Source organism: Manis javanica, chromosome 9 (assembly GCF_040802235.1).
Source record: "Manis javanica isolate MJ-LG chromosome 9, MJ_LKY, whole genome shotgun sequence".
In the NCBI taxonomy this organism is placed as follows: domain Eukaryota; kingdom Metazoa; phylum Chordata; class Mammalia; order Pholidota; family Manidae; genus Manis; species Manis javanica.
Genome location: NC_133164.1, coordinates 43,951,730 through 43,979,579, shown reverse-complemented (window position 1 = coordinate 43,979,579; position 27,850 = coordinate 43,951,730). Strand labels below are relative to the sequence as shown.

At 35.8% G+C, this 27,850-nt stretch overlaps 1 protein-coding gene across 5 annotated transcripts in view; it reads right to left on the bottom strand.

The window, feature by feature from the left end:
• DIAPH3 (diaphanous related formin 3) overlaps positions 1-27,850 on the bottom strand; it is a 573,382-nt gene that overhangs the window by 213,690 nt on the left and 331,842 nt on the right. For all 5 annotated transcript variants that reach the window (XM_037022985.2, XM_073212547.1, XM_037022986.2 and 2 more), the window contains 2 exons: positions 25,270-25,509; positions 10,278-10,407 (listed from right to left, as the gene is read on the bottom strand). In XM_037022985.2, the coding sequence (XP_036878880.2) occupies positions 10,278-10,407; positions 25,270-25,509 (370 nt within the window). The remainder of the gene's footprint in view (positions 1-10,277; positions 10,408-25,269; positions 25,510-27,850) is intronic.

The window sequence follows — 27,850 nt, the reverse complement described above, 5'->3', positions numbered from 1 at the left end:
TTGCTATGGAACCCAGAAAAAGGCAAGGTAGAAGGCATGCATAGGAAATGGTGAGAACTCCCAATGAATGGACTCCTTCAGGTCAATTCTGTTTGACCATTTCCCGCACTCTGGGGAAACACAAGCAGCCTTGTTCTCTACAATTATGAAGAGTGTTAAAGGCAAAACAGCTTGTTTGGAAGAGAAAACAATATTGGTAGAAGAAGTTTATCTAGTAGAAGAGCACGTTTACCCATCTACAAATCTGAAAATTCCTTTCTACAAAAAAAATGTTCAAGAGCATGGTAAATATTGAAGAGGTCCATATTACACACATTTGTAACAATATTCAAATCGTTTCCTCAGGGTAATGGTTTGTTTGCAAGTGTATGGGAGGGAGGAGTTACTGCTTTCATGTGTTCCATAGTAAATATTATGTATACATAGACTGACTTGCAAATTAAGAGAGGGGATGAATTTTCAGGTGTGGTCATTAGAGACCATTCAACTAAGCCCTGGACTGCCTATCTCTGGAGTAAAAAATTTTCCATTTTTTTTTCTCCTGCCTAGATCTTGCCCCTAAACTCCAGCTGCCTATTGGACATGTTTCCTTTACATTTAATAGGCATCTTAAACTAATATTTTCAAATTGGAACTTATCTTCCTCCTTGAATCTGCTCCTACATCGCAGTAAACGATTAGTGTTAAGACTCTTCTTTCTCTCTTACCCCACACACCCAATCAGAGAGGTCCTGTTGGTTCTACCTTCAAAGTATATTCATTATTAAATACTTCTACCCACTGCTATCTCCTCCTGACCCAGGCCAACATGATCTCTCCACTGGATCATCATTACAGCACTGATGTGATTTTACTTCTGCTATTGTTCCTCAACTGAGCAGCCTGAACAATGCTTTGAAAATGCAAGTCAGATGTCCCTTTTCTGCTCAAAACCCTCCCAATGGCTTCCCATCTCAGAATAAAGATAAAAATTCTTACAATGACCACAGAGGTACTACAGAATCTGTTACCTTTCTGACCTTATCTTCTCTTGTGCTTCCCCACCTACCCCTGTCCCAGGCTCACATTCATCTGTGGGTGCCTATCCAACCTGCTCTTCCCTCTGCCTGGACTGCTTCTCTCATACGGAAAACCTTTCCTCCTCACACCTTCAGGTTTTTTTCACACAAAGGCTTCCTTCTCTATGGGGCCTTCTCTGACCACTCAACCTAAATTGCAATAAACTCTAGCCTGGGATCCCAGAACTAACCATCTGACGTAATACACATTGCCTTCTTTTTTTGGTTGGTTTGTGTTCTACATCCACCACCTAAAATGTGAACTTCAAAAGAGCAGAGACATTTATGTTCATGGCTCTATTCAGGACCCCAAATGCTGCCCCAAGTGGGACAGAAGAGGCACCCCAAAAATGGATCATGAAGTAACAAACAAATGAATCTTATTTAAGCCACTGTTTTGCTTTCTTCTGTCACTCAAAGTCTAATCTTTACTAATAATAGAAGCGTTAGCATTGTGTTTGCTACACAGCAAGAGTTCAACATATTTTGTGGAAAGAGTTTTTATAGGGTTCCTTCCTTTATAGGGTTCAAAACATATAAAAAATGAACTACTATTAGTACACTAATGAATACAACTAGTACTTTTTCCTTAAAATATGAGGTTGATAGCTACTGATTAACTGCCAGAAGAGTGATAGACATATTTATATGACAGAAGCTCAGTACTGATCAATTTTAAATCAATACTTAAAGACAACTTCTTCTGAAGGGAGAGAAGATTATCGAAGAACATCTTTCCTTCAGATTTTCCTATGAAGGGGAGTAAATATCTTTTTAGATGTCTATCACTTACATCATTTATTTCAAGTGTTAGTTCATATTTCCACATGGCATTCCTTAATAATTCTGGGATAGTAAATTTCTTTTTAAATAACATGCAAATACTTCCAGAACAAGATAACCTCCAAGTTGTTGAAGAGTTGCTGGTTACTAGTTGTATTTTTAAAGGGTTTTAGCAGCAGAACTCCTCTCTCAAAAGAAAATTTATATCAAAATTCAAAATATGAAATAATAGTGACTCAGGCTAAAGCGGAGGAAGGAAAATAGAACTCATTTTACAAAATCCATTCCCTATACTAGTATATGTCCCATTGGTGAAAATGCATTGTTCTGCACATTTATGATTTGTAAAATTTCCTATGCACATCATTCTTTAATTTTTAGAAAAGTGCCAAAAATATGTTGAGTAACAAATCTACAAAATTCTTGCCTCTGTCTTCTTAAGTTTACTTAAGTTTCAGGCAAGACACAGTGGGATCTGCTCAAATGACTTTTGAGGATATGTATTAAAATTCTATTATAATATGTTATTTACAGAGACTCATATTTACCTGCATCATTGACAGCATAGGTAGATGTGTACCAGCAAGAAATAATCACTAAAAAATAATGGCAACAGCTACAACAAATGTAGAGAATATACAGTGCTTATTAGGAGCTATTCAAGTATAAGTATTTATTCATGTTAACCTAGGTAATCTGAATCAAGTACTACTATTATTCCCATTTTATAGGTAAGCAAACCACATCCCAGAGAGGATAAAGAACTCATCTAAGTTTATACCTCCAGCAACAGGCAGAGCTGGGCTTTGAACCCTAGTTGTCTAGCTTTGGAGTCTATGATCCTAACAGCAGCTTCTCCCATGATGTAATGTCTCTATAATCTAACTGGGATCACATCTCTCTTTTGCCCACTGAAATCACTTATTGGAATTATTGTAATTGCCATTGCCTGTAAATAATTCCTAAAATGCCGAGGCATATTATTAATTTTAGTTTAACTGCTTTAGTATTTGCACATGATGCTATAAAGAGTATTTCACAAGCTTATCGACAATAACTCTTCAATACCAAAGCATTTTACAACATAATTATAAATGCTTCCGTGTATGTACACTTATCAGTGCAAACTGTCCTTAACTGCTTCATAATTCTCAAAGATGATGGCGCTACCTCCACCCAGTTATGGGAGTGATGACAAGGATGAGTGTAGTGAGCTGAATAGTGTCCCCCAAACATCCATGTTTACCCAGTACCTTAGAACATAACTTGTCTGAAAATAGGATCTTTGCAGAGGAAATTAGTTAAACTCTTGAGATGAAATTAACCTGGATTGAGAGTGGGCTCTAAATCAAATGACTGGTGTCCTTACAAGAAGAGGTAAGACACAAAGACACAGAGAAGTAGGCAATATGAAAACAGAAGCCCAGGAATGCCAAGGATTGCTGGCAGCCCTAGAAGCTAAGGTAGTCATTGGACAGTTCCTGCCTCAGAGCCTCCAGAAGGAACCAATCTCATCAACACCTTGATTTCAGACTTCCATATTCCTGAACAGTTAGAGAATAAATTTCTGTTGTTTGAAGAGATCTAGTGTGTGGTACTTGGTTATGGCAGCCCTAGGAAATTCATACTACTAGGTCAAGGTTTTTCAAGCTGCATAAGCACAGGCTGTTTTCTGGGGAGCAGCTGGCAATTCTACCTGCAGCATCTGATCAACTCCATGCCTCTTCATGCGGCTGGTTACATACCTTCCTTGTGAGCAGTGAGATTCAGCAGATTGTTGTAACTGTATTTGTTCTGTCCACTGCTTAGGTTCCTTTAGTATACAGACTTACTATGCTAAGCTGTCCTTCAGAATGCTCTCATTTGGAAGTTTTCTTTCATCTACTGGTTTGTAATTTCCACCTTCAGGTTGCAGAACTAAAGTGCAGTAAATACTGCTCCCACAGCCAGCAGTCCGAGAGAGCTCTGAGACCTTGGCTGTCACTGTTGATCATATTCTTTTACTTGATGTTCTGTTACCTGATGTTAGCTGTGGCTCATAGGTGACACTGACAGAACTGTGTGAGTAGCTATTTCAAATCTGTAGTTGGCCAAAAATCTGCAAACACTGTAAACTCTTAAGTTTCTCAAAAAGATTAATGCTGTATGGATGTCACTTTCAGTCTGCTAACCTCCACAAGGATATAGAGGTCTTACTGGTGTGCCTTTCTTCTTCCTCCCCATCTCGCAGCCCAAAGCAGCAGCCATTCAGGAAATGTGCCCAGGTCAGTATTGCGAAAAGCATTCTTCAGCTGCAAGTATGGTTCCTCCATGCCCAGGGGTCTTCAGTGTCTATCACAGAATCCTTAACCCTTTTAGGGACTTTGGCCATGTTCCTTCTATATTCCACTCTGCTGCTTTTCAAAATAGTTTATATTTGCATGATAAAACCGTGCAACCTAACACCACATGCAAGTCTCCAATGTGAACTTTTGAGGCTAACTTTATATAGGTAACCCCTGGAAAAGAACTGTCAGGATTTAAATAAAATGCTGTTCATCAGACAATTTGAACCAGTACACTATGCTCACAGCTCATATAAAGATTCTTCATAAATCCTGTAATTACCCAGTTATATTTCATACCTTTTTTGTTAAAAGCATTAATTTGTCAAATGTACAGTTTTACATCCACTTCCATTTTAGTATGTATATGCAAACCTTATATGTGAATTACATTTTAAAAATAAATTGCCTTTTATTATCTTTGTTTTGTGGTAATATTAGAATTATTTTACAATTCCTAAGAATACTGATCAGATGACTTCCGACTGTCACTTAGATCACAGAGACCTACCTACACAGGAGTCATAAACTAGTTCTCCAGACATAACTCTTACTCTCCCATCTACCTGTAGAACCCTGCTACCTAGCTAGGAGACCCCAAATACTTAAGACTATCCCAATAAGATAATGCAAAAAAAGGTAAAACCATCTATACACACCTCCCTTTAAAAAAAAAGTGTCAGCAGATAATTCAGTGTTACTAGCCTTTATCAGCTATTTGCTTATAATAAAATTATAACTCTTATAGTAGGAAAAGAAGGATAAGTGATAAAGAAATATATATATATATAGGGACATAGTGAGTAAAAGACAAAACAAAAACATAGTATACACCCGTGTAAATAGATACATTCTAAAATAAAATCTAAGGGATGCCACAGAACTAACCCTGAAACTAAATGTGAATGTTCAAGAATATATTTATCTAGACTGCCTCAATATTTACTTATACATGTACTAATTTATGGATCATGTCTATTCAAAAAAGGAATTGAGGCATATTTTTAATTATTTAAAATTACGTGATAATTCATGGTTTGTACAAGAACCTTTGATATCCCTAAACTGATTAACTAGTGAACATCAAGCAAAGCAGGTCTATGACTGTTTCTTCAAATGATAAAGTAAAATATCATTCAGCATAAGGCTCTTCTATTCTACAGCCAAAAAACACTAGGCAAGAAAAACTTCTAAAGTTATTCTATTAGTTTGCTAGGTCTGCCTTCACAAAATGCCACTCACTGGGTAGCTAGCACAACAGAAATTTACTCCTCCTAGTTCTAGAGTCTAAGATCAAGGTGTTGGTAAGCTGGGTTTCTCCTGAAGCCTCTCTCCTTAGCTTGCAGATGGCCACCTTCTGCTGTGTTCTTACACGGTCAGTCTGGTGTGCACATGCCTCCCTGGCATCTGTCTGTTCAAATTTCCTTTTCTTACAAGAACACAGGACAGATTGGATCAGACCCACCCTAAGAGCCTCATTTTACCTTAATCACCCTTTTAAAGACCCGATCTCTCCCTCTGTGTATACTCACATTTGAGGTGCTAAGGATTAGGGCTTTAATGAATGAAGGACTTCAATATAGGGGGATAGAATTCAGCCCATAACAAAATATATTCTTGTGCTCTTTATTGACAATTCCTTCAAAGCAATATCCTACATGGCTGTTTTGTCTATCTAAATTATTTTATTATAAATACCCCCACCACCAACAGTGTGTCCTTTAAAATCATTTCACTGCACTGGCAAGAATGAATGCTAAAGTATATTTTCGTATAACTCTAATATCCTACAGCTGATCTGAAACACCAAATGAATTATTTATCTCGAAAGCTTAAGAGGTCCCAACCAATAACCTCCACGACATAATGGTTCCAACTAAGACAATGTTAGTTGTGCTGTTAATTCTGTTACATAATAAATACTTTTATGTATTTATAATAAATCTTAAAATACATATCAAACTTGCTAATAAATTTTAATTGGCATTTTTGGAAGTCTATAGCATAAAGAGGTTAATGGAGGCTTTTGAAAATGCTTTCTGCTTATTAGAGCAGGTGAATTTGAAATTTTCAAACACTATGCATTTCCAGGTGGCAGCCACCTGGAAATTAAGCACTCTAAGTGCTCACAGTAGGTGAATAAAAGATAAACATTTGGTATTTAGTAAGGCATTTACCATAAAATGTTAGAAAGTCATGAGGAATTGGAAACTAGGAGATGTATTTGAGTAGACAAATATTTGGGTCAGACCAAGGAATTACTAGCTAAAATCAAACAAATAGTTTTAAAAGCTGAGAGGTCTATAAAATGGAGAGAGCAAAAATTAAATATATCAAAGAATGCTCCAGAAAGGTAAAAATGTGGAGATGGAAAAAAGTGAAAACAATTAGAAATGGGAAGTCATTAATCCACTCTAATAATACACTGAATATTTCTCTTTTTCTGGAAGCTAATTCATTCCCAGCAGTTCTAGGAATAGTTTATAATCTAGAATAGTAGTTTTTAAATAGCGGTCTAAGATTTTCTGTAAAATCAATGAATTTATCCTTAAGGAAAGAGAGGAGTACACAGAAACTTAGGTGAGGTTCCTAATAAGGACCAGGAAGAACAATGAAGAGAAGGTGACAATTGCTTTAAGTTATTGATGATGGAGAAAACTAGACAACATTCTAGGTCCCCTATCACTTCCCCTAGATTTAACTTAGAATCTGCTACACAGCTCTCAGTTGAGGTGTTGAAGGCTGTACAGGTACAGGGCAAATAAGAAAAAGAAAATCAAATCAGAAGAAAGGGTGCCATGAAGAATTTTCTTAAATAAATAGTTTGAGGAGGAGAGGTGAAGGGTATAGGAATCAAGAGCTACATTTTAAGGCCTATTGTGATGTACCTACTGCAGTACAACTGTAGATGGCAAGTAAACTGTTGGATATACAGGTGTGGTGCCTAGAAGGGAGTCTGAGAAATTTGTAAAAGCCATTAAGGTAATGATAGTACTTAAGTCCTAGCAAACTGAAGCAATCACCTAAGGAGAAATTATAGGAAGGTAAAAAAAGGGAAGGGCTCAGCATTAGGTTAGTAACAGCAATACTTAGACATTGTCCAGAAGAGGATGTGCAAGTAAAGGACATTGAAAGTAGGAGGGAGAGAAGCCAGGCGTCAGTGAGAGACCCTAGGTTTCACTAAGACACTCACGATACCTTGGACCAGCAACAAGATGAACGATTTTTGAAACACAGTAATCACACAACACGTGCTTATTAAATGAATGAGTGAATAAGGGAGTTACGGTCTTGACTACCATGGCATTTCTAGAACTTAGAGTTGACTTATCCAGGGTAGAATGGAAATACATGGTAGAGATATGATAACCCTAAAAAGACAAGGTTAAACAAAATGACACTACAGACTTACCTTGGTTTTATTTTGGTATACCCCTGAAATCCCCTTTTATAATATTTCACTACTCTTAATAAAATACCATTCCAGCTTAATATTGAATTGGGTTATTATGAAATAATCAAGAAAACCTTCATAGATTAGAGTCCATTAATTTCAACTGTTCAGACAAGGGAAAAATGTATTCAACCCAAAGAAGTACAGAAAGAAATATTTCAATTGTGTACAGAAATGCAATAATGATCCAAAATATTTTCACTGAAAAACAACAGAAAAGCTGTAAACCATTACCTCTTAGAAAAGCAGCAGCCCTAATGAAGTAGATTTTTGAAAACTGTCACACAAGTAAGCTCATTAGTTGCATGAAAGATCCTCCTGCTGATCCAGGAGCACCTAATGGCAGGATTTGCTATGTCTCAAAAACAAAGGTAGTTTTTAATTTATGTAATAGCTCACTGAGGAGGTTTCAAATCTGGATACTTTTAAATGATGATATACAAAAGCCCTGAAATTCTCCAAAGCAAGCACACTTATTTCATCCAAAACATTACATTTATTCCTCTAAAATCTCATTCATTAGTAGGGTAATATAATCATAAAAAGAAATAATGCTCAACAATCAGCTACACTATTTAAAAAAATATCAGTGATGGCTCTTCTATTGCAAATATGAAGTTGGCTGCTCTCTGTGAATCACATTAACGGTATCTGCTGACCCACACACATATGCATGCCTGCCCTGTAACAGATGGAAACAAAAAACCCGAAGGCTTCAGGATGCCCCACAGAAACACCAAAAAAGAAAACAGAAGAATCTAATTACCAAGCTACAACCCTGCAAACCCTTATGAGAGTTAAGTATTTTTCCAAAGCAAAATATTGCAACATTTATACAGAATTTTAAGTACAAATGAGGCAAAATAGATAAAAGACATTTAAAAATCCAATTTCTAGCAATACAGCTAGAAAATTAATTCTGTCATAAAAAATACCTGAAAAGGAAGTATGTTCCAGCTTGCTGCTCGCTTTTAGAACTAGTAGGAAAGAGGGTGAGGTGGTCAGAAATCCAAACTGCTATTATCAGAAAAGGCTTGCAATGATGCAATTCTTGCTGAAGACTTAATGTCGGTATAAATAAGTAACTACTCAACTTATCTTTTCCCCAGAAAAAGAACTTCCTCTATATGTCAAGGCACTTTGCACCACTTTTTCATTTACTACTCATACTTATCAGGCTTACCGTTCATCAAGAACACCGTTTTCAATTCTCTCTCATTTTGTTTTCAAATTTTATTCTAAAATTTCAGTAATCATATTTTAGGGAACACGCCTTCCCTGAGTTGAAGTGACCCAATCACTTAAAACCTATTTTGAATAGTACTGCATTATTTTTTATATTTTTTTCTCCATGCCCTTTTGCTCTATCTCACACTATTTTAATATGAGAAAATAATTTGGATCATTTTCCCTTCTTAAACTCAATTAAAACATTTACCCTTAAATGTAGACATTCTCTTCTTATACCAAGGAGAGTTTACGTAACACAAGGGCAAAGTAATTCTAATATCATTATAATATTAGGTTGCAGGAGTGAAAAGTATAAAGTTTACTTTTGGTCTTCAAGATCCAGAGTATTTCCAACCTTGCCCCTACCATACACACACAAAAGGCTGTATGAGACACACATTTCAAAGAAACATACATCTCAGAAAAAAAGGTCAAAGGACATCTCACCTAATCGCATTGCCTCTCTGAAGATAAAGTGCAACTAAAATAATTTAAGGTGGATAGGCAATGAGAAAAGTGTTTTTTCTTAAAGGGGTATTAACTATAATATAGAAAAAGTATCCTTCTCCAAGTTGACAAATTCCGATTTTAAGACAGAAATAAACACACTACAAAAATAGTTTGGCATTACTAATGACCAGTGGTCAACACACACAAAAATAGATATTTCACCATTTCAAGTGAGGTGTCTTCTAAAAACTATATTCATACTTTTATATATAATCTTACAAATGTGTAGGTTGTTGGAACAAGTAAAATTTTTTCCACAGAATCAATGTGATAGATGAATGAAAACTGGATTCTTCTGGTGGCCAAAAAATTACATTTAAACCATATTATAGTCAACTATTAATAATAGGTCCAGTCTTTTCTATATGACCCTTTAGAGCCTAATCTAAACCCATAGTAGAGGCTAGAAGCAGGTTGAAATTTGGACATTAGGAAGGAAGGAATGAAATGATCTTGTGCAGTTTGGTCTCTACTAGGATAAAGAACACAGGCTCCACTTGGAAAGTGGGAAGACAGAGATTAAGAAATTAGGCAGATGGGGGACATTGTTTACTGGTGCTCAGGTTAGATACATAATAGTCCCCAAGTGCTTGTGCCTGCAACTGAATCAAAGTAACATGTAGAGGAGGCTTATTTAGCAGCAGAGGGTGGGGCTGGCAGGTACTCATAAGGTTTACACTGCAGAACAATTTATTTTTGAGTACAGAGCCTCATAATCTAATCAAAAAACCTCATAGCTCCAATACTGATGACTCATAAAACAAATATCCTACAACTTTCTATTTTTAAAATGCCACATTCAGTATCAAGACATGGGACAAACTAGCAAGTACATTCAAACAAAAGGCTGTCATTTTCTGTCCTTAAGTACGAACTGAAAAACCAAAGCAGTGAAATGTTCTCTGTAAAAGCACAAACCTTTGCTAGCTTTGTCCAAATGACCCAAATCATCCACAAAATGCAGGATCTCAGGATACTTTTCTTCACAGATTTCCACCAGAAAATGAAGTAGTGTTGTTTTCTGATCTGTTGATTTTGTGTCCTTCAGCTAAACAGAATGAGAGAGGGGGGAAAAAAAAAACGGTAAAAAATATTTCAATAATCTGCCCACTGAAATAATGTCAATACTGTATTTGGTAGATAAGAAATGAGTTGTAAAATTAGTTAATTCTATTTTTGAAAAGCAAATATTTAAACCTGAAAAGCTGCTCTTCAGGTATTATTTGATCAAGATCATTAATATTTATTAAAAAGGAAGAATACATTTAATCCAATCTAATATGCAACATTTTATGGGTAAAAATATGTGGTAAATATGTGGAAAACAAAATAATCTGAAAGTCTCTATAATAGGAATACATGAACCTGGGCATTTGTTCATTTTCCACTTGGCATGTATTTATACAATGCCTAATAGATACTGTAGGAGTTGGAGATACAACAAATAAGAAGACACAGTTATTCCTCAAAAAGCTATTGAGTGTAAAAGAAAACAAAAAGCAAGTATTTACCCTGGGTGACAAACAGAATAGTAAAAATAATCATGAACACCTAGGAAGACAGGACATCTGAACTGAATATTGGTGGAAGGAAGCTGTATGGGATTAGGTTAGGAAAGGAAAAATTCAAAAGTGCAGTGACACAGGCAGATGGAGCAGCATATGAGAAAGGTCATAGATGAGGAAGGAAATGGTACATTCGAGGAGTTAAGAGTGACTCCAGAATAAAAGTGGGTGCTGGGGAGACCAAGCAGGGAGAGTAGAAAGATATCAATCTAGAAGACAGGAAAAGACCAGAAAATAAAAGGGAAGGTATACCACACAATAGAAATAGGACTTTGATCCATAAGAATTGGGAGTCATTAAACTGGATCAAAGATGATCTGATGTACATTTTAGAGAGTTCCCCCCAGCGCAGTGTGGACAGATTAGAGTATGGGTAAGAACAGAAGCAGAAAGGGTAACTGAAAGAGCTGTTTCAGTAATCCAGGCGTGAAAGCAGTCAGTCTTGGGAATGGAGAGAATGGGACACAGTGGGCATGGAAAACCAGGTGATGCCATTAACTGGAACTGGACAGAAAGTCTGAGAAGCAGATTTGAGTGAGGTGGGCAAAGAAGAGAACTCTTTCAGCTTTGGACAAGTAAAATTTGAAGCTTTTAAGTAACATTCAAGTGGAAATGCCCAGAAAGGACTTGGATTTATACAGGTGCAAAACAGGGTTTCCTGACTTTTTTCATTACTATTAGCTAAGGAGCTTCTTCTTCAGGCTTTTTCTTCCTGTTTGCACCTATAAAATTGTAAAATCACACATATACTGTATATTTGTTTCTGTACTATATGTATATCTGTGCTTTGCAAGTAAAAACAGTAAGGTATGTAAGATATTTTTGTGTAGTGACTGAGGGTAGGCAGTATTCGGTGTGAACACAGAGCAAATATGTAATCTGTTAGTGCTTCCTACAACTGGGTAATCGCTCAGAGCAGATACACATATAAGCGGAAAAAAATCATTCTTTCAGTATGAGGATTTAATTCAGAGCCAGAAATTCTTGGCATAACCAACTGTGCACAACCTTATCTACTTGCCTCCTTTCCAGTAATTTCCTATTTTAAAATAGGTATACACGCACACACATACATGTATGTCCATAATTTTTTCAAATTCTACATCATTAAACATTGTATCATTATCAGAAAAATATCAAATGACAGGTAACAATATCTGACAGTGGCAGACAGATTCTGTGCCACCACATATATCAACACACATTACTTAACTAATCCAAAAACCATCGTATCCCTGGAAACATACAGCTACCCTCCTAGACAGACTTTCACATGATTAATCATATAATAGGCTCAAATGCTACATTGGCTTATTCAACATGCAAACTAGAAGAATAATTCCTGGCACTTTAAAAACTACATCAAACACAATCCATTATTTCATGCCTTTTAAAAGGATCATACACCACAACACCCATTCGTTTTGACAAAGTCTTCAAAAAAGGACTCAATTACAAGCTAGATTAATTGCTACTAACACCTATGGATGACCTGGTAATGCTAAAACAAGCCTTTAACTAGTTACATGGCCTGAGGCAATTTACTGGACCTCAGTTTTCACACAGGTAAAATAAGAAGAGGGAACTGGACAGGAAAAGGGAACTCTGTATTCATGCTCTACTCCAAAAATATTAAGAATACATTATAGTTAGTAGATAAAGCAAAGTCTAATTTTTGAAAAGATTACAAAAATGAAGAGACCTAATTATAATTTCAAATCACAATTTATTTGTGTGTGCTTTAGTCAGTTACTACCTTTCAGTTTTCACATATACTGAAAATGTTAATCCGATTTATAAAACTTTTCAACTCTATAGTCTCACTCACACTCTCGTGCTTAACAGGTAAGGCCAGCAAAAAAGCAGCAAGCTTTCATGTATACGGTAGTTCACTCTTGTACAATCAAGAGTCAGCATAAAAGCAGTCTTTGTTTTTGTTATTTTTTTAAAGCACCTTAATAGTGAACTCTTCTATTCCCCCTTCTACCCCATTACAGCCACAACTCCCTGGGAACACTGTCCCTTCCGGGGACTCTCAGCTCCAGACGGTCACTAGTCAACACCCTTCCTTAGCAGGTTCCTTTCACGTGAATAAACTAGATACATGGTTTGTATGAAATGTTGATTAACCCAAGTACCACCTACCTCTATAAATTGTAAAGCCTGGAAAGAGCTTTCCAGTACTATTTGTGATGTAGCTGAACAGCCAGCAACTGCTAAGATTAATACAAAGAAATCTCCATGACCCACCAACAACCAACTGGATCAAACATGATCTTTATTCACAATCTAGAATTCAGTTAGAATCCTAGAACATAATATAGTTTATAGCACCTACCAGTTGAATAAATGTTACGTATACAGGCAAACAGAGATTCAAGTTATTCAAAGACATCATAAAATTAAACACTAATTTATGGAGGAGAATCCTATGCTGGCTGTATTACTGAAAACATCAACTGATTAGCAAGTAGCATATTGGTTAAAGTCTAATATTAGGAAGTATACTCCCTGAATAGTAAATGGAAACAAAATTCTCTCATCTTTCCAAAGTCTATATTTAATAATTGTGAGACTAAAAAAAAAAAAACTCTCAAATTTCCAAATAAATAAATTTGAAATTAATCCTAATAAATGATAAGAAGTTCAGTTAAAAAATATAGACAGTGGCTGTTGATACTGCAGTGTCTCATTTAAAAATTATGTGCCTCTAAATTCCAGGGCAGAGATTCTTCCTGCAGGTCTTAACATTCTCAGGGAAACTGTACAATGCTGCCAAGGTATTCTTTCTGCCTCAGTTGCTCTATTCCCTCTCTCCTTCCCCCAAATCATTTTAGAAAAAAAGCAAAGAAAAAAAAGCAGTTTTCCAAAAGCATGCAAACACAACAAAATGTACTTATCAAAGTCTTCATTTTGCTCAATTTGTTTTTTTTACTTTTCTGATAAATATGAACAACTAAAAAAGGGCACATTTCTATTTCTATTAATTACTCAGCAATTGAGTAAGAACAAGGAGAGCTTGGGAGATGGTACTAATTTTGTTGAAGAGAAAAGGACAGGTCACTTGAGTGCACTTTGTAATGCTAACTCTTGGAAAGAAACTGAAGCTAAAATATTTGCTCTAAAAATTTACTTAGGTTGAAAAAATATGCTTTATTAAGTTTTAACAGACATTGCTTGACAGGATTCCTTTTGTGTTATTGTCAAGAGATGTATCTTACTGATGAGTAATCATCACTGTTAAGTAGAATTTCTTATTCATATACTGTTTTTGTAAGGTGCATTTAATGCAGCACAGATGTCAAATAAACAAAAAGATGGATGGAGTTTCTTCAACTGCTCTGTTCATTCCAGACAAAATAATGTTAAAAGAAGATCCTGTAATAAATCATGGCCTAGTTGTCAGTCTGGAGTAGAACTGCTTTGTAGCTATAATGCAAAGTTTTGGATTTTTAAGGTATTCAGCACAATTTGGACATTTAAAAATACTCCATGGTTTTCATTGTAAGGAAGAAAATATCTAAAATAAAAATTAAGTATCTTTTTGGTGATCCTCAGAATCCAAAGACCTCTGAATTCTTTGACTAATGGCACTTATATTTTAAGAACACTGTTCAACTTAGTAACCCTGTTCCCCATGATGTCCCTGTTATCTAAGGGTGCATCAAAACAGCAGTGATTCTTTAGATGTTGTAGACATTGCTACACACCATAAAAATGACAAAATTATAAGAATCTGTAACCATTCCATGAATATTCTAGAAGACCCTAACTTGCGAATAGTACTACTAATACTGTTTATAACACCAGGTCTTATTTATGGGGCACTTACTATGAGAAATGGACTAGCCAAAAACTATATGTTTAGTGTTTAAAACACTCAACATCCCAGGAGGAAGGAACAAGTATTATACCAACTATCAAGGAAGAGAAAAGAGAGTTTTGAGAGATCATGTAGTATAAACCAGATCACATAGCTACTGTCCAGTAGAACCAAGATTTGAACCCACATCTGTGAATCCACAGCTCTTAGACACTACAAAATAGTTCTGCTACAAAGATCTTATTATTTTGCTTATTATGATGTCTAGCTTATTATGTATCAAAATAAAATTTCCAAAACACAATGGACTAAAAAGGTAGTAAACGACAAAAGAGTATTTATGCAATTTAAAATATTGAAGCCACATAACCCAATTGCAGCCTGGAAAGCCTCTGAAAACAGACATGCTTTACACCTCAGGGCATTTCTAGTTCTGAGGGCATGTGGGATTTTTTTTATATCCTTTTATCTATAAAATTAATAAAATGCCTCCTGAATCTTATCAAATAGCAAGTGTTTCCATATTACTAATAGATTAGTGCTTACAAAATATTATTTACACATGATTAGATGAAAATAAGCCTGTAAAGTTTAACCTTTAACAGACTTAAAGAAGTACATTTACTAACATCACATTTCATCTTAAACCCTATACAGAATAAAGTGATTTTTATATGTATGAAATAGCATCTCTAAATGTCTAAATGTAAGCTAAAGGAATCCACAGGAAAATGGATGTGTAAATACCATTAAAGAATTTATCATGTTTGCTCAGACAGGAAGCTCAGAGACAACGTGCCAGTAAAAATTCCCTAGTGAAACCAGCCACAATTATAGACTGGATGTTTTTTAATATGCATAAATACATTTTTTAAATAATCACTATGCAGATTAAATTTTTCAAAAAGAATGGTTTTCCCTCTAAAATGAATGGAAATTAAAACCTTAATATAAATAAAACAAGATGCTTATCACCATCTATGTCACTGCCATAACCATTAATCCTACAATAAAAACTGCTTTAATGATTCTTAAAGATAGCAATAGATATTAGGTAAAAAATATATTAAATTATTTATGGCATTCATATATAAAACAACTTGTATTTATTACTTAATTTTCATTTTAGAATGATAGTGAGTTGAAACATTAAAGAAGAAAATGCTTTAAATAATGTGGACTTGTATAATTATAACAAGCTGTTTCTACAATATCCCCCCACACACATTTTCCCTAAATCATGGTTTTAACATGCTTCTCTTGGATTTTAGTGAACACAGAAACTTTACTGTTAAAAACATTTTTGCATTTTTTGTAAAATTTTGACTTATCTATTGTATCTATAAATGTTCTGTTTATATATATCGCCCCTTATTCCATGAGACACTTAAAACAGCTCAGTGTTATTAATGTAAGTGGATAAAATACATTAATTTTAAATTAAAAATTTTCTGACTTTTTTTAAATTAAGACTTTTTTAAAAAGCAGTTTCAGCTTCACAGAAAAAATGAACAGAAAATACAGAGTTCCCTTTTATTTCTTCTCCACACACACACACACACCCCAACTCTATTAGTAACATTTGCATTAGTGGGTACATTTGTTATAATTATGTACCAATACTGACAAATTATCATCAACTAAGAGCCATAGTTTACACTTGCAGTTCACTCTTTAGGTTCTACAGTTGTACGGGTTTTGACAAATACATAATAGGTTGTAACTACCATAATAGTGTCATACAGAATAGATTCACCACCCTAAAAAATTTCCATGCTCCACCTGTTCATCTCTTCTTTTTTCCCTCCTCCACACAACCCTGCCACCCACTTATTTTTTTACTTTTCCAGAAAGTCATATAGTTGGAATCAGAGTAGGTAACTTTTTCAGATTAGCTTCTTTTCCTTACTATACATTTAAAGTTCCTCCATGTCTTTCTTGGCTGGAGAGATCATTTATTTTTATGGTTGAATAATATTCCATTGTATGAATGCATCACAGTTTGTTAATCCATTCATCTACTGAAGGCATCTTAGTTGCTTCCAACTTTTGGAAATTATAAATAAAGCTGCAGTGAACATTTGCATGCAGGTTTTCAACTTCCCTGGGCAAATAAGAGTGTCACACTGCATCCTACATTAAATCTACGTTTAGCTTTGTAAGCTTTGTAACTGTCAGTCTTCCAAAACGGATGTACCATTTTGCATTCCCTTCAGCAACGAATGAGAGTTCCTACTGCACCACATCTTTGTCAGCCTTCAGTGTTGTCATGTCAGTGTTTTAGATTTTAACCATTCTAATAGATGTATCGTGGTGTCTCATTGTTTCAGTTCGCAATTCCCTAATGACACAGTCAACTTAATAGTCAACCTAACAATTGACTATATTTATGTATTTATTTGCCATTTGTAAATCCTCTTTGGTAAAGTGTCTGGTCAGGTCTTTTGATCATGTCTTATTGAGTTTTTTTTCTTATTGTTGAGTTTTCAAAAGTCCTTTGTATATTTTGGCTGTAAGTCCTTTAGCAGGTATGTGTTCTGTTGCAAAGATTTGCTCCCAGTCTGTAGCTTATCTTTTCTCCCTTAATAGTGTCTTTAGTAGAACAGAAGTTTTTAGTTTTGCTGAAGTCCAATGTACCAATATATTCTTTCATGGAATATACTGTTTGGTGTTATACCTGAAACGTCATCACAAACCCAAGATCACCTGGGTTTTCTTATGCTATCTTCTGTAAATTATATAGTTTAGTATATTACATTTAGATCTATGATCCATTTAGAGTTAACTTTTTTGAAAGGCATGAAGTCTGTATTTGATTTTTTTTTTGGTGGGGGCATGTACATATATGCAGTTGTTTCAGCACCATTTCATTGAAAGACTGTTCTTTCTCCACTGAATTGCTTTTTATTTCAAGGATTTGACTATATCTGTGTGGGTCTATTTCTGGGCTATTTTGTCCTACTGAACTGTCTGTCTTTTTCTTCTTATTTTCCAGTACAACATTTTGATTACTACAGTTTTTCAAGCAGTATTCAGTAAGGTTATATCAGTTCTCCAACTCTGTTCTTCTTCAGTGTTAGATTAATGCCTAAGTATTCTCTGTGTATACTAACATAAGTGATATTGTTTGTATTTCAAATTCCAATTGTTCATTGCTGGTATTTGGAAAGTGATTTACTTTTTATGTCAACCCACATCCTGACACTTTGCTATTTTCACTTACTAGTTCTAGGAACTAATCTAACAAAACACATACAATACTCTTATGATAAGGAAAACTATAAAGTATTGATGAAAGAAATTAAAAAGATCTAATAAACGGGTACTCCACATTCAATGAAAGAAGTATTCAATATTAAGATGCTACTTCTTTCAAACTGATCTATAGATTCAATACAATCCCAATCAAAAATAATTTTTTTTTGGTTGATTCGCAGGAATTTTCTGCTAAGGTAATCATTTCACCCATGAGCAAAGACAGTTTTGTCTATTCGTTCTCAACTTGTATACCTTTTATTTCTTTTTCTTGTCTTACTGCATTAGCTAAAGCTACCAGGACAATGTTTAATAGGAATGGTGAGATGTCATATCCTTTCCTTGTTCCTGATCTTGAGGGGAAAACATTGTTTCTTACCATTAAGTATGATTCTAGCTATAGTTTCTGTAGATGTTCTTTACCAACTTGAAGTTCCTTTCCATATTTATAGTCTGTTGAGAGGTTTTGTCCTGAATGGGTGTTGGATTTTATTAAATGCCTTTTCTGCATATATTGATATGATCATTTTTCTTCAGTCTGTAGATAAGATTACACTAGCTAATTTTCAAATATGGAACTAGCCTTCCAAACCTGGAATAAATCCCATTTGGTTGTGGTATGTAATCCCTCATATATTGTTGGTTTTGATTTATAATATTTTATTAAGGATTTTTACATCTATGAGAAATATTGATCTATAATTTCCCTTTCCTGCAATGTCATTGGTTTTGGTTTGCAAAGATTCATTATTGTACTCCCAGACCCCTGCCGCCTAAGAACAAATGTTCATAAATACTATTGACAAAGTATTACTGTATTGATAATAATGTTGCATGTTTTGCCTCTGATCCCAAAAAATATAGAAAAAATGCAGACCCTTAATAAAGGAGAGGTAAACAACAAGCTTCCTAGGGTATCAGGACCAGGGCATAGTGTTCAATTTTTTATTTTTCATTTACAAAATGTACAAAAACAGGAAACCAGACTATGTTAGGAACTGTTGGTAAGATTTATTGTGGGTGCTACCTCTGACGAGCAGTAGCAGCCTACAAGCTTGGTGTTAAGGTGAATTTCAAGGCTGAATGTTAGAGGAAAGGAAGTTTGACAGATTAGCACTGCTTGTCATGAAAACAGTGAGAAGACAGCACACAAGCAGTGTATTTACTGTTCATGAGCAAAGCCAGTGACTTTTATAATTCCAGTAAAAGAATAATTCTATTTTACAATGTTTAATACAATTGAGAAAACAAACAAAGGTATTGTGCATAAAATTTATCAAAAACACTACTTAGTAAAGCCAATTAAATATTTCCTGGAAAATGCTAGCAGTTAAATGTATTAAGAGTTCTAAATACTTCTGCATTGCTTTGTATTTTCAGTGTTTAATTGGCTGGGTGTAAAATAAGGATGTCATTTGTTATCTGCAAGTCTTTGGCAAAACGTACTTTACTTTCAAAAGGTGCCAAAATTTACAGGTGTGATTTTGCCAATCTGATAAAGAAATAAAAATCCCTCTAAAATACTGAATGCAGAAGGAACAATGGATTTGTTTGGCAGAGGTCTTTCTTAAAAATAATTTCATAGAGTAAAGGAAAAGGTGATATAGGAGAATCAATTTCACAAAAAAAGATTCACAGTATTTCTGTATGACTGTGATAGGTAGGCAAAATACAACGTGCCTGTGACAGGCAGAGGTATTTGTCTCCTGCCTTTTATAGTCTAAACTATAGCTCTTCTTCTATAAGGTAGAGCTCTGCAAAATAACTCAGGATAGTGGCCAGCAGCTTGCTCTAGTTCCACTGTGTGCCTCAGATTCACACTACTTTTCCTCACTATTTCTTCAGAATAGTGCTCAGCTTGGCATGAAAGAAAAGCAGTTTTTGGAAATATTTTCACAACTCATCCTTAAATGAAGAAGTAGAGCTGTTCTTTTTTTGTTTTTTTTTTTCTTGTATTGTTAAGTTTTACTTTTGCATATTTGTTGGTTGTCTGGTTCCATGACACCAATGAGGGGTTTTCCATCCTGGGATAAGGAAGTAGGGCAGAAGGCAAATAAAGGGATTCTCAGTTCAGTCTGTGCATTAACATCACCTGGGGAACTTTTGGAAAAAAACAGCACTCATCAGGCTCCACATCCACATGGGTTGAAGCAACTGATCAGATTGGGGGCTGACACAGGTTACTTCCAAGCTGAGAATCAATGTCCTACAAGAAAAGCTTTACACATTTTCAAGATATCACTCACTAAAATTGTGTGTGAGAGGATTAAAGAAAACAAATTAAACTTTTTTGCCTAAAAACTTTCCCAATCACAACTTTGATGAAGTTATTCTACTTTGGGTTAGTCAGAGCTTATAAAAAATATATATACAGGAGATCAGACACAAATTTCATGCACTAGACAAAAAAATTTTTTAAATGAACCAATAAAAATATCAAAATCAAGTTAAGAAAATAGACAAGAGTCCATCTTGCCTGCCAACCCCAATCCTTTTTAACATGTAACTCTCAACCTCACCCCCATTACTACGATCCTTTGATGACTGCTTTTGAAATGAACTCATTGCATATTCTACTGCCACAGAGTACAGAAAGTTTCTTACAAAGTGATAACATGGATAAATTTACAATAGACTCAATAGTTACTTGTCTGTAATTGTCAAAAAAAAGTGCATGAATACTGATAGAAATTCATTATAACAGTTGGTAAACTCTCCCAAAATATGTATCTACCATCTCAATATAGTTTATTTAATTACCTAGAACAAAGAGATACATTTTACAGCTACACCATTGATTGGAATTATTTACTATTCAGAAATCACATCTCATTAGACATGAGTAAACATTGTGTTACAGCCATTGTATGTGGATTCATAACACGTTTTTAAAATTTACCAGCTAAAATCATCTTGTATATTTTAACATGGTATTGAACTTAGATGATTGGGTCAACTCATTCTTTTACTAGAATACCAATCAACTTGGGTGTGTGTGGGGTGGGGTGGACAGGACTCTCGGCCCTACCAACAGGTTCTCTAAGAGAACTAGCTTCAAAACTAACCTCATACAAATTTTTCTAGGTGGGAATTTTGGTCAGGCAAACACCTACCATTTACTGATTATATTTCTAATTATATGGATTTGCATTTAATCAGTACCAGGTCCTGAAAAAAAAGAATACAATCTCAAACTACTTAAAATACAATTTTCATCTAAAAAAAAAACAGGCCATCAGAAACCAAGGTACCTACATCATTTTACTTAAACTAGGAATATCATTACTGTAACTGAAAAATACACTGATATCCTACTATGAGGGTTCTCTTGGAGTGCCAGGCCCTAAGAGGTACAGAATACATTTGAGGGGGAAGAAGTGGGGGAGGTTACGGAGGGACAGATGGTTTCAAAAGAATTATCCTTGTAAAACTGACTCATTCATTTGCTCTTTGAAAGAATACTGCTCAACATATTTTTCTTTTATAATGATACATATGCAAAATTTCTTGTAAAGTTCAGCTTTGGCTAAGAAGAGAAACCATGATTTTTAGTTCATGAAAAGTTGCATGATCATGTTTGCACTTCATTTTTACCAACAGAAACCTTCAATCCTATATATCTACTTTAATTTTTATTTACATCTAATGTATGTTTACCTTATAATCTCATGTTTTACTTTTAGAGTTATTTATCATAGACCATATGACATCTTTGGGATAAAAGAAAGTAAACATACCTTTCCTCCCTGAACTCAGTCTTATTATAGTTGGGTATCTCAGTTATAAATGCATACAAATAAATTACATGGCCCCTAAAAGTTTATTATATATAGTCCCTAAAGTGTAACTGTAATGTATACTGAATTCACAATTCATTTGATTATTTCTAAACATCACAACATTAACAAATTAATATGAATTTTCATGTACTTTTCATAGTTGAGTGAAATTTATAGAGTATTCAAAAGTAAAGATGTTGGATATAGAATATTAAATGTCATATAATTACCTAGCATGTTCTACTATTTCTACTGTTGAATAAATATAAAATTCCTTGTGTGGGAACTTATCATCAAACCAAATGCTTTATACTCAATGTGAAAATTCAGTCACAGTTGTCAAAGATTAAGCTGCTACTTCTGATAACAAACATGATTAGATATCATCTTGTTCAATATATGCTTTCAACTTGACATGTAGGCTAATAAAATTATGAAGTTGTAGTATATATTTTGTTATTTGTACAATAGAAACCTCCTAAGAGAAATGACCAAAATATCATTGCAGAAAATAGTCAACTATATTAATCTGGAGACAGATTAACTAGTTTGCAGATTATAGCAAAATAGTAACAGCATGCCTTTGCAAAAGATTTTAAAATTACTGTGTATCATCTACTGTATATCAGTATGAGAGGATGTCTGTTTTCAACTACATAAAAAATAAAAGCCACAAGATTGTGTCCACTGTATTGGGTTGATTGCAGTCACTCATTCAATAACTATTTTAGCTACTTGAGAATTTACTATGCACCAAGAACTGTAATAAACTATTCCACTTCATTAATCAGACATGATCTCTTGCCAACAGCTCTCTTGAGGAAGGCACGAGGGAGGGCATTCTGTCAACTTTTGTGAGTTGACTGCAGTTCTAAGATGCAAAAACTAAAGAGGAACAGACCCAGCACTAGGAAACACCCTCCGGATTTGTAGGACGTCTCCTCCACCTTGCTCCTCCATCCTGTCTTTCTCCCTTTGCTTGTCTTCTCAGGAAAAGCCTGAACCTGGTAGTCTTGCTTGCCTCCTTGTCTGTCAGCCTCCAAGTTCATAATTACCACACCCTGACAATTCCCTAGATGCTCCGTGAATGCATACACAGTCCTCCAACCCCTCTTCCATTCTATCTCAAACCCTTTTGTCACACCTCAGCTTGGACCACCATCATCTCAAAGCACAGTGCCTGTTTTATAATGGACACTCCAATAGTTTCTAAATAAACAGCTTTACTCAGATACTTTTTAAGACACTGAAGTAAACAAGAGAAAGGAAATGATAACAGCCTGAACTCATTCTCTTTTGAGCAACCACTTCAAACATGTTGACAGCAAGGAGTTATCTTTGACTCCTGCCCCTTTACTGTTCACCACCCCCCACATAAACTATCTTCCTCATCTTCTCAGCTCTATTTCCTCTGTCACTCTTCTGGGTCAAGTGCTACATGCCCACCATCCTCTCCCCGAATCACAAAGCCCCTCCCCACTGTAACCCCCTAATCCAGTGCTGTCCAATAGAACTTTCTGCAATGCTGGAAACATGCTGTATTTAAACTGCCAACATGTAAAGATTCACTTGAAATACAGAAAGTCTGACCAAAGAATTAAATTTGTATTTAAATTTTAATTAATTGAAATTAAATAGTCACATATGGCTAATGGTGACAGTACTGGACAGTACAGCTTTAACTGCCTTCCAATGCTGCTATTAGAATTATCTTCTTACAAGACATCCTGAAGTTATTTGCCTTGCAGAACTACCAGGTCTGCATAAAGTCTTCACCGTAAGGCATAACAGTCGAGGCTCCTCATGATCTAGATCAATTACTACCTTGTTTCCATTTTCTCCAGTCCTCTCTCATCTAGGCTACGACTGTACTGGATCACTCGGTGTGCTCACACATGCCATGAGAAAACCCATTAAGCTAACTGCTGACACTTGCTTAGAATGCCTTTCCCTCTCAGGGAACATCCACTCATCCTTACAGATCCAGATCCAGTTCCAGCACCAACTCCTGCTCCTCTCTGAAAGCTTAAATGCCCTCCCTTAGCTGAGCCAGCCTCTCTCTAAATCCGAAATCTGCAGCCATAACTTTTTGTATATAGCTCCATTAAAACATAATCATAACTAATGGTATACATGTGAAAAATATGAGTTCCATGTATGCCAGGATATTATTAATCATGCACATTAAATGAGATGATCAGGTCAAGCCCTCAGCACAAGTTGCACTGTATAAATGTGCAAAGTTGTCAATACATTTATTATGAATTGCACCACCCCTGTCAGGGATCTTCACTGAATATAGCAGACAAGGAAACAAGGAGACAAAAATAAAATGACAGAGGTGGGAGAGGGAAGAATCTCACAAGGCAATGGACCGAGAAGAGGCTTATGTCAGGGAAATAATGTAAGAAAAGCCATGAAAGCACCGACAGATTAACTATTCAGTAAACCCACAGCTAACACTGATGTGGTCTTTCACCTTCCCTAACTGGCAATACCAATATAGGTTTCCCCCTCTTATTGGAAAGTAGAGCATTCCTATAAGTCCTTTCTTAAGTTGAAATGGTATTAAGTGCAGAATTACCATTTTGGAAAAGCAAAAATCCTCTTTGGATTTATGTTGTTAGCAGAAACAGGTACCAATGTAGGTCTTTCATAAAAGTGAAGGGGCAAAAAGTGAACTTTCAGATAGTCGGGGAGACCTGTAATCAAATTCCTTAACCAGGGAGTATAGAGTTTACCAGGTCAAGAACAAGAGAAAGCTTTTCTTGTGATGTGTAATGGAGAATATGTTGTAAGCAGATCAATAAAGCACTATTACTACAGCCCAGTTCTAAGGAAAAAACTGTTATATAAAATATTGAATATATTTGCCAGAAGGAAATTTAACCTGTGAAAGAATCCAGAAGAAAAAATCTCTGTAATTACTCAATTTTTATATCCTCTAAAATTATATTAAGATGCAACGATTATGGCTTTTCAAAATCATCAATGACAATGAGGTATGTTTATTCCTAATATAATGATTTTCCCTTTACATAAAGCAACATCACTTTTCTCTCCTTATACTCCACTTAAAAAATTAAAAAAGCAAAGAATCATTCAAATAGCTAAAGGTGAAAACTGTAGTAGTATTCCTAAGCAATTCTCAATATATACTCCATTTGCTGGTACCTGAATTAAATATTTAAATAATGTTCAGCAATATTTTGATGTGTCATTCCATTAGTTTGAGAAAGCATAGGTTTATGACATAATTTTGCTATTAAACAGAATCCTTCAGTTGGATTTGCAGATCAGAGAAAATATTTGGATTTTGTTCAAAGGTTGAATAAATTAGCTGAGTTCACTCTGGGTGTGGGTTCATGGTTCAGTTCCAGTTCCTCATAATGAACACATCAAAATAAAAATATTTAAATAATGTAACCAGGGCTGACATTTAAGAGTAAGTGTTCAAGTATATACGTATTTTTAAAAAACAAACTCACTTTACAGAGAGAGCTCAGGTTAAATCCAAAGGTTTGTGCATTCTGGGAGCCAGCATTCATGTAGTTTCCCATTAGCAAAACAAGTTCCAGCAACTTGCTAAAGCTTTTGCTTTTCTTTATCTCCTCACAGGCAGTGCTGATGGCCATGATGTCAGATTTGAAGTTGTTCACCTGATCTTCAAACTGCAGCTTAAAGAGAATAGCACTGAGCCGTAGCCGTAGTCTCTTCACATCGCTCATCTGATTGAAAAGAAAATAGCACATTTCCTTTAAAATGCGTGATATGCTTTAGTACTGTACGACTACAAGTAATCTGGGATGATTTATTGGTATGACAATACTGAAGAAGCAATATGTCCCCTAAAACTGATGGCAGGGAGAGAAAAGCCCTGCTTGCCTTTGTGAAGAATCCAGAGCCATCCCTCAAAGGAAAAAATGAAGAATCCAGATAGATGCTGAATGAAAAGAAAGCTTCAATGAAATGACAAAGTTAATAAAGTAATAAAGTACATAGAATTATTTTTTAAAAACAGAAATTTAAAAAGGTAACAGGATACAGAGGCAACAAATTGCAAAGCATTCATATCTTAACTTTAAATTTTGTTCAGTACTAAAATATGCTGGATTATACTTTAAAACATATTCAGAAAGGTCTGAAAAAGGTTTTTTTCCATTATCTGCTGTCCTCAGAAGTACTACAAGAAACAGTGTATATTTAGATGGTGAGTAAAATAGGTCTCAATTTGTAATAAATTGACTTTCTTCACAAACACAGTAAAGTAGAATGACTCCTGACACATACTAAATTACTAAAGTCAGAGTTAGGGAAAATGAGCCTAACAGTAGATAGAAGCAGTGCAAACCCACAGGTCCTTGACATGCCAAATTAACACTTTTTAGGACTCTGGGTTTCCTTGCTGGGAATGTGAGGGGTTGAAATTATCACAAAGAAAAAAAGGCTAGAGGGTCAGCAAGTTCTTGCCTTAAACTTACTTTCCTGTGTTCTATCAATACAATACATGTGATGGGAAGAGTCACTTCCACCTGAAGGCTGGAGATGAAAGGCATTTAACTTATATATATATAATGCAGATATCAAGCAGATATCAATATATATATATATCATGCAGATATATCAAGCAGATAATGAATTCCTTGACCAAACTAAACATATTAGGGATTCCAGAATAAAAACACACTGATGGGCCAGTAACAATAACACTGCTGAGCTTCAAAAATTACTTTGCAGGAGGAGCCAAGATGGCGGCATGAGTAGGGCAGTGGAAATCTCCTCCCAAAACCATATACATTTTTGAAAATATATACAAATACAACTATTCCTAAAAGAGAGGCCAGAAGATACAGTACAACAGTCAGACTACATCTACATCTGCAAGAACTCAGCACTTCACAAAGTGGGTCAGATACAAGCCGTGGCCCACCGGGACCTGAGTGCTCCCCCAACCCCAGCCCACTGGTGGGAGGAGAGGAGTCAGAGAGGGGAGGGAGTGGGAGCCCAGAACTGCTAAATACCCAGCACTAGTCATCTGTACCAGGAGTGCAGACACACAGTGTTCATGGTGCGCTGGATATTAGGGAAACGGAACAGTAAAACCTACGAGCGGGTCCCCGCAGCCGGTGCCCCTGGGACCAAAAAAAAAGTGAGTGCTTTTTGAAAGTCTTAAAGGGACAGGGACCCCCACAGCTGGATGGAACCATCACAACACACCCAGCTCAGCAGGCTGGGAATCCTGGGGAATTTCGGGCACCCTAAGCCCTGGCTCTGAAACCCCTCACAGTGATAAACAGCCTCCAGTCCATTCCCCCTCCTGCATGGCCCCACCAAAGCAGGGGAGCAGCCTGAGAACAGGCGCGCCAACAGCAGCTGAACAGAGCCTCCGCCACAGCCACCAGGGTAAGACAAAGAGGCCCCACTGGCACGTGCCAGCCAAGCACAGACAGAGAGAAAGCCAGGAGAGGGTGCAAAGGGTCGCTATTCTCACAGGAGAGCAGACCCCACACACCTGCCACTCCCCACAGGGCTCTGGGCTTCCCCGATGACTGCACCGCCCACAGTGGCTCAGGAAATAAAACCAGAAGCTGCTCCCCAAGTGCGGGAAACCAGCACAGGCAGTGGAGAAGGGCAAAGTGCAGGAAGGGATGTTGTTCTACCAGCTGACACATGCACTAATTGCCTATGAATACCTCTATCACCATGAAAAGGCAGAAGAATTTGAACCAGTCCAGAATTACACAGACAACCCCCAAGAGGGAGCCTGGGAAGATAGATTTAACCAATTTCCTGAAAAAGAATTCAAAATAAATGTCATAACCATGCTAACGGACCTGCAGAGAAATATGCAAGAGCTAAAGGATGAAGTTAGGAGGGAGAAAACAGAAATAAAACAATCTCTGGAAGGACATAAGAGCAGACTGGATGAGGCACAAGAGGCCTTTAATGGAACAGAAATCAGAGAACAGGAACAAAGAGAAGCTGAGGCAGAGAGAGAGAAAAGGATCTCCAGGAATGAAAGAATATTAAGAGAACTGTGTGACCAAACTAAACAGAACAATATTCACA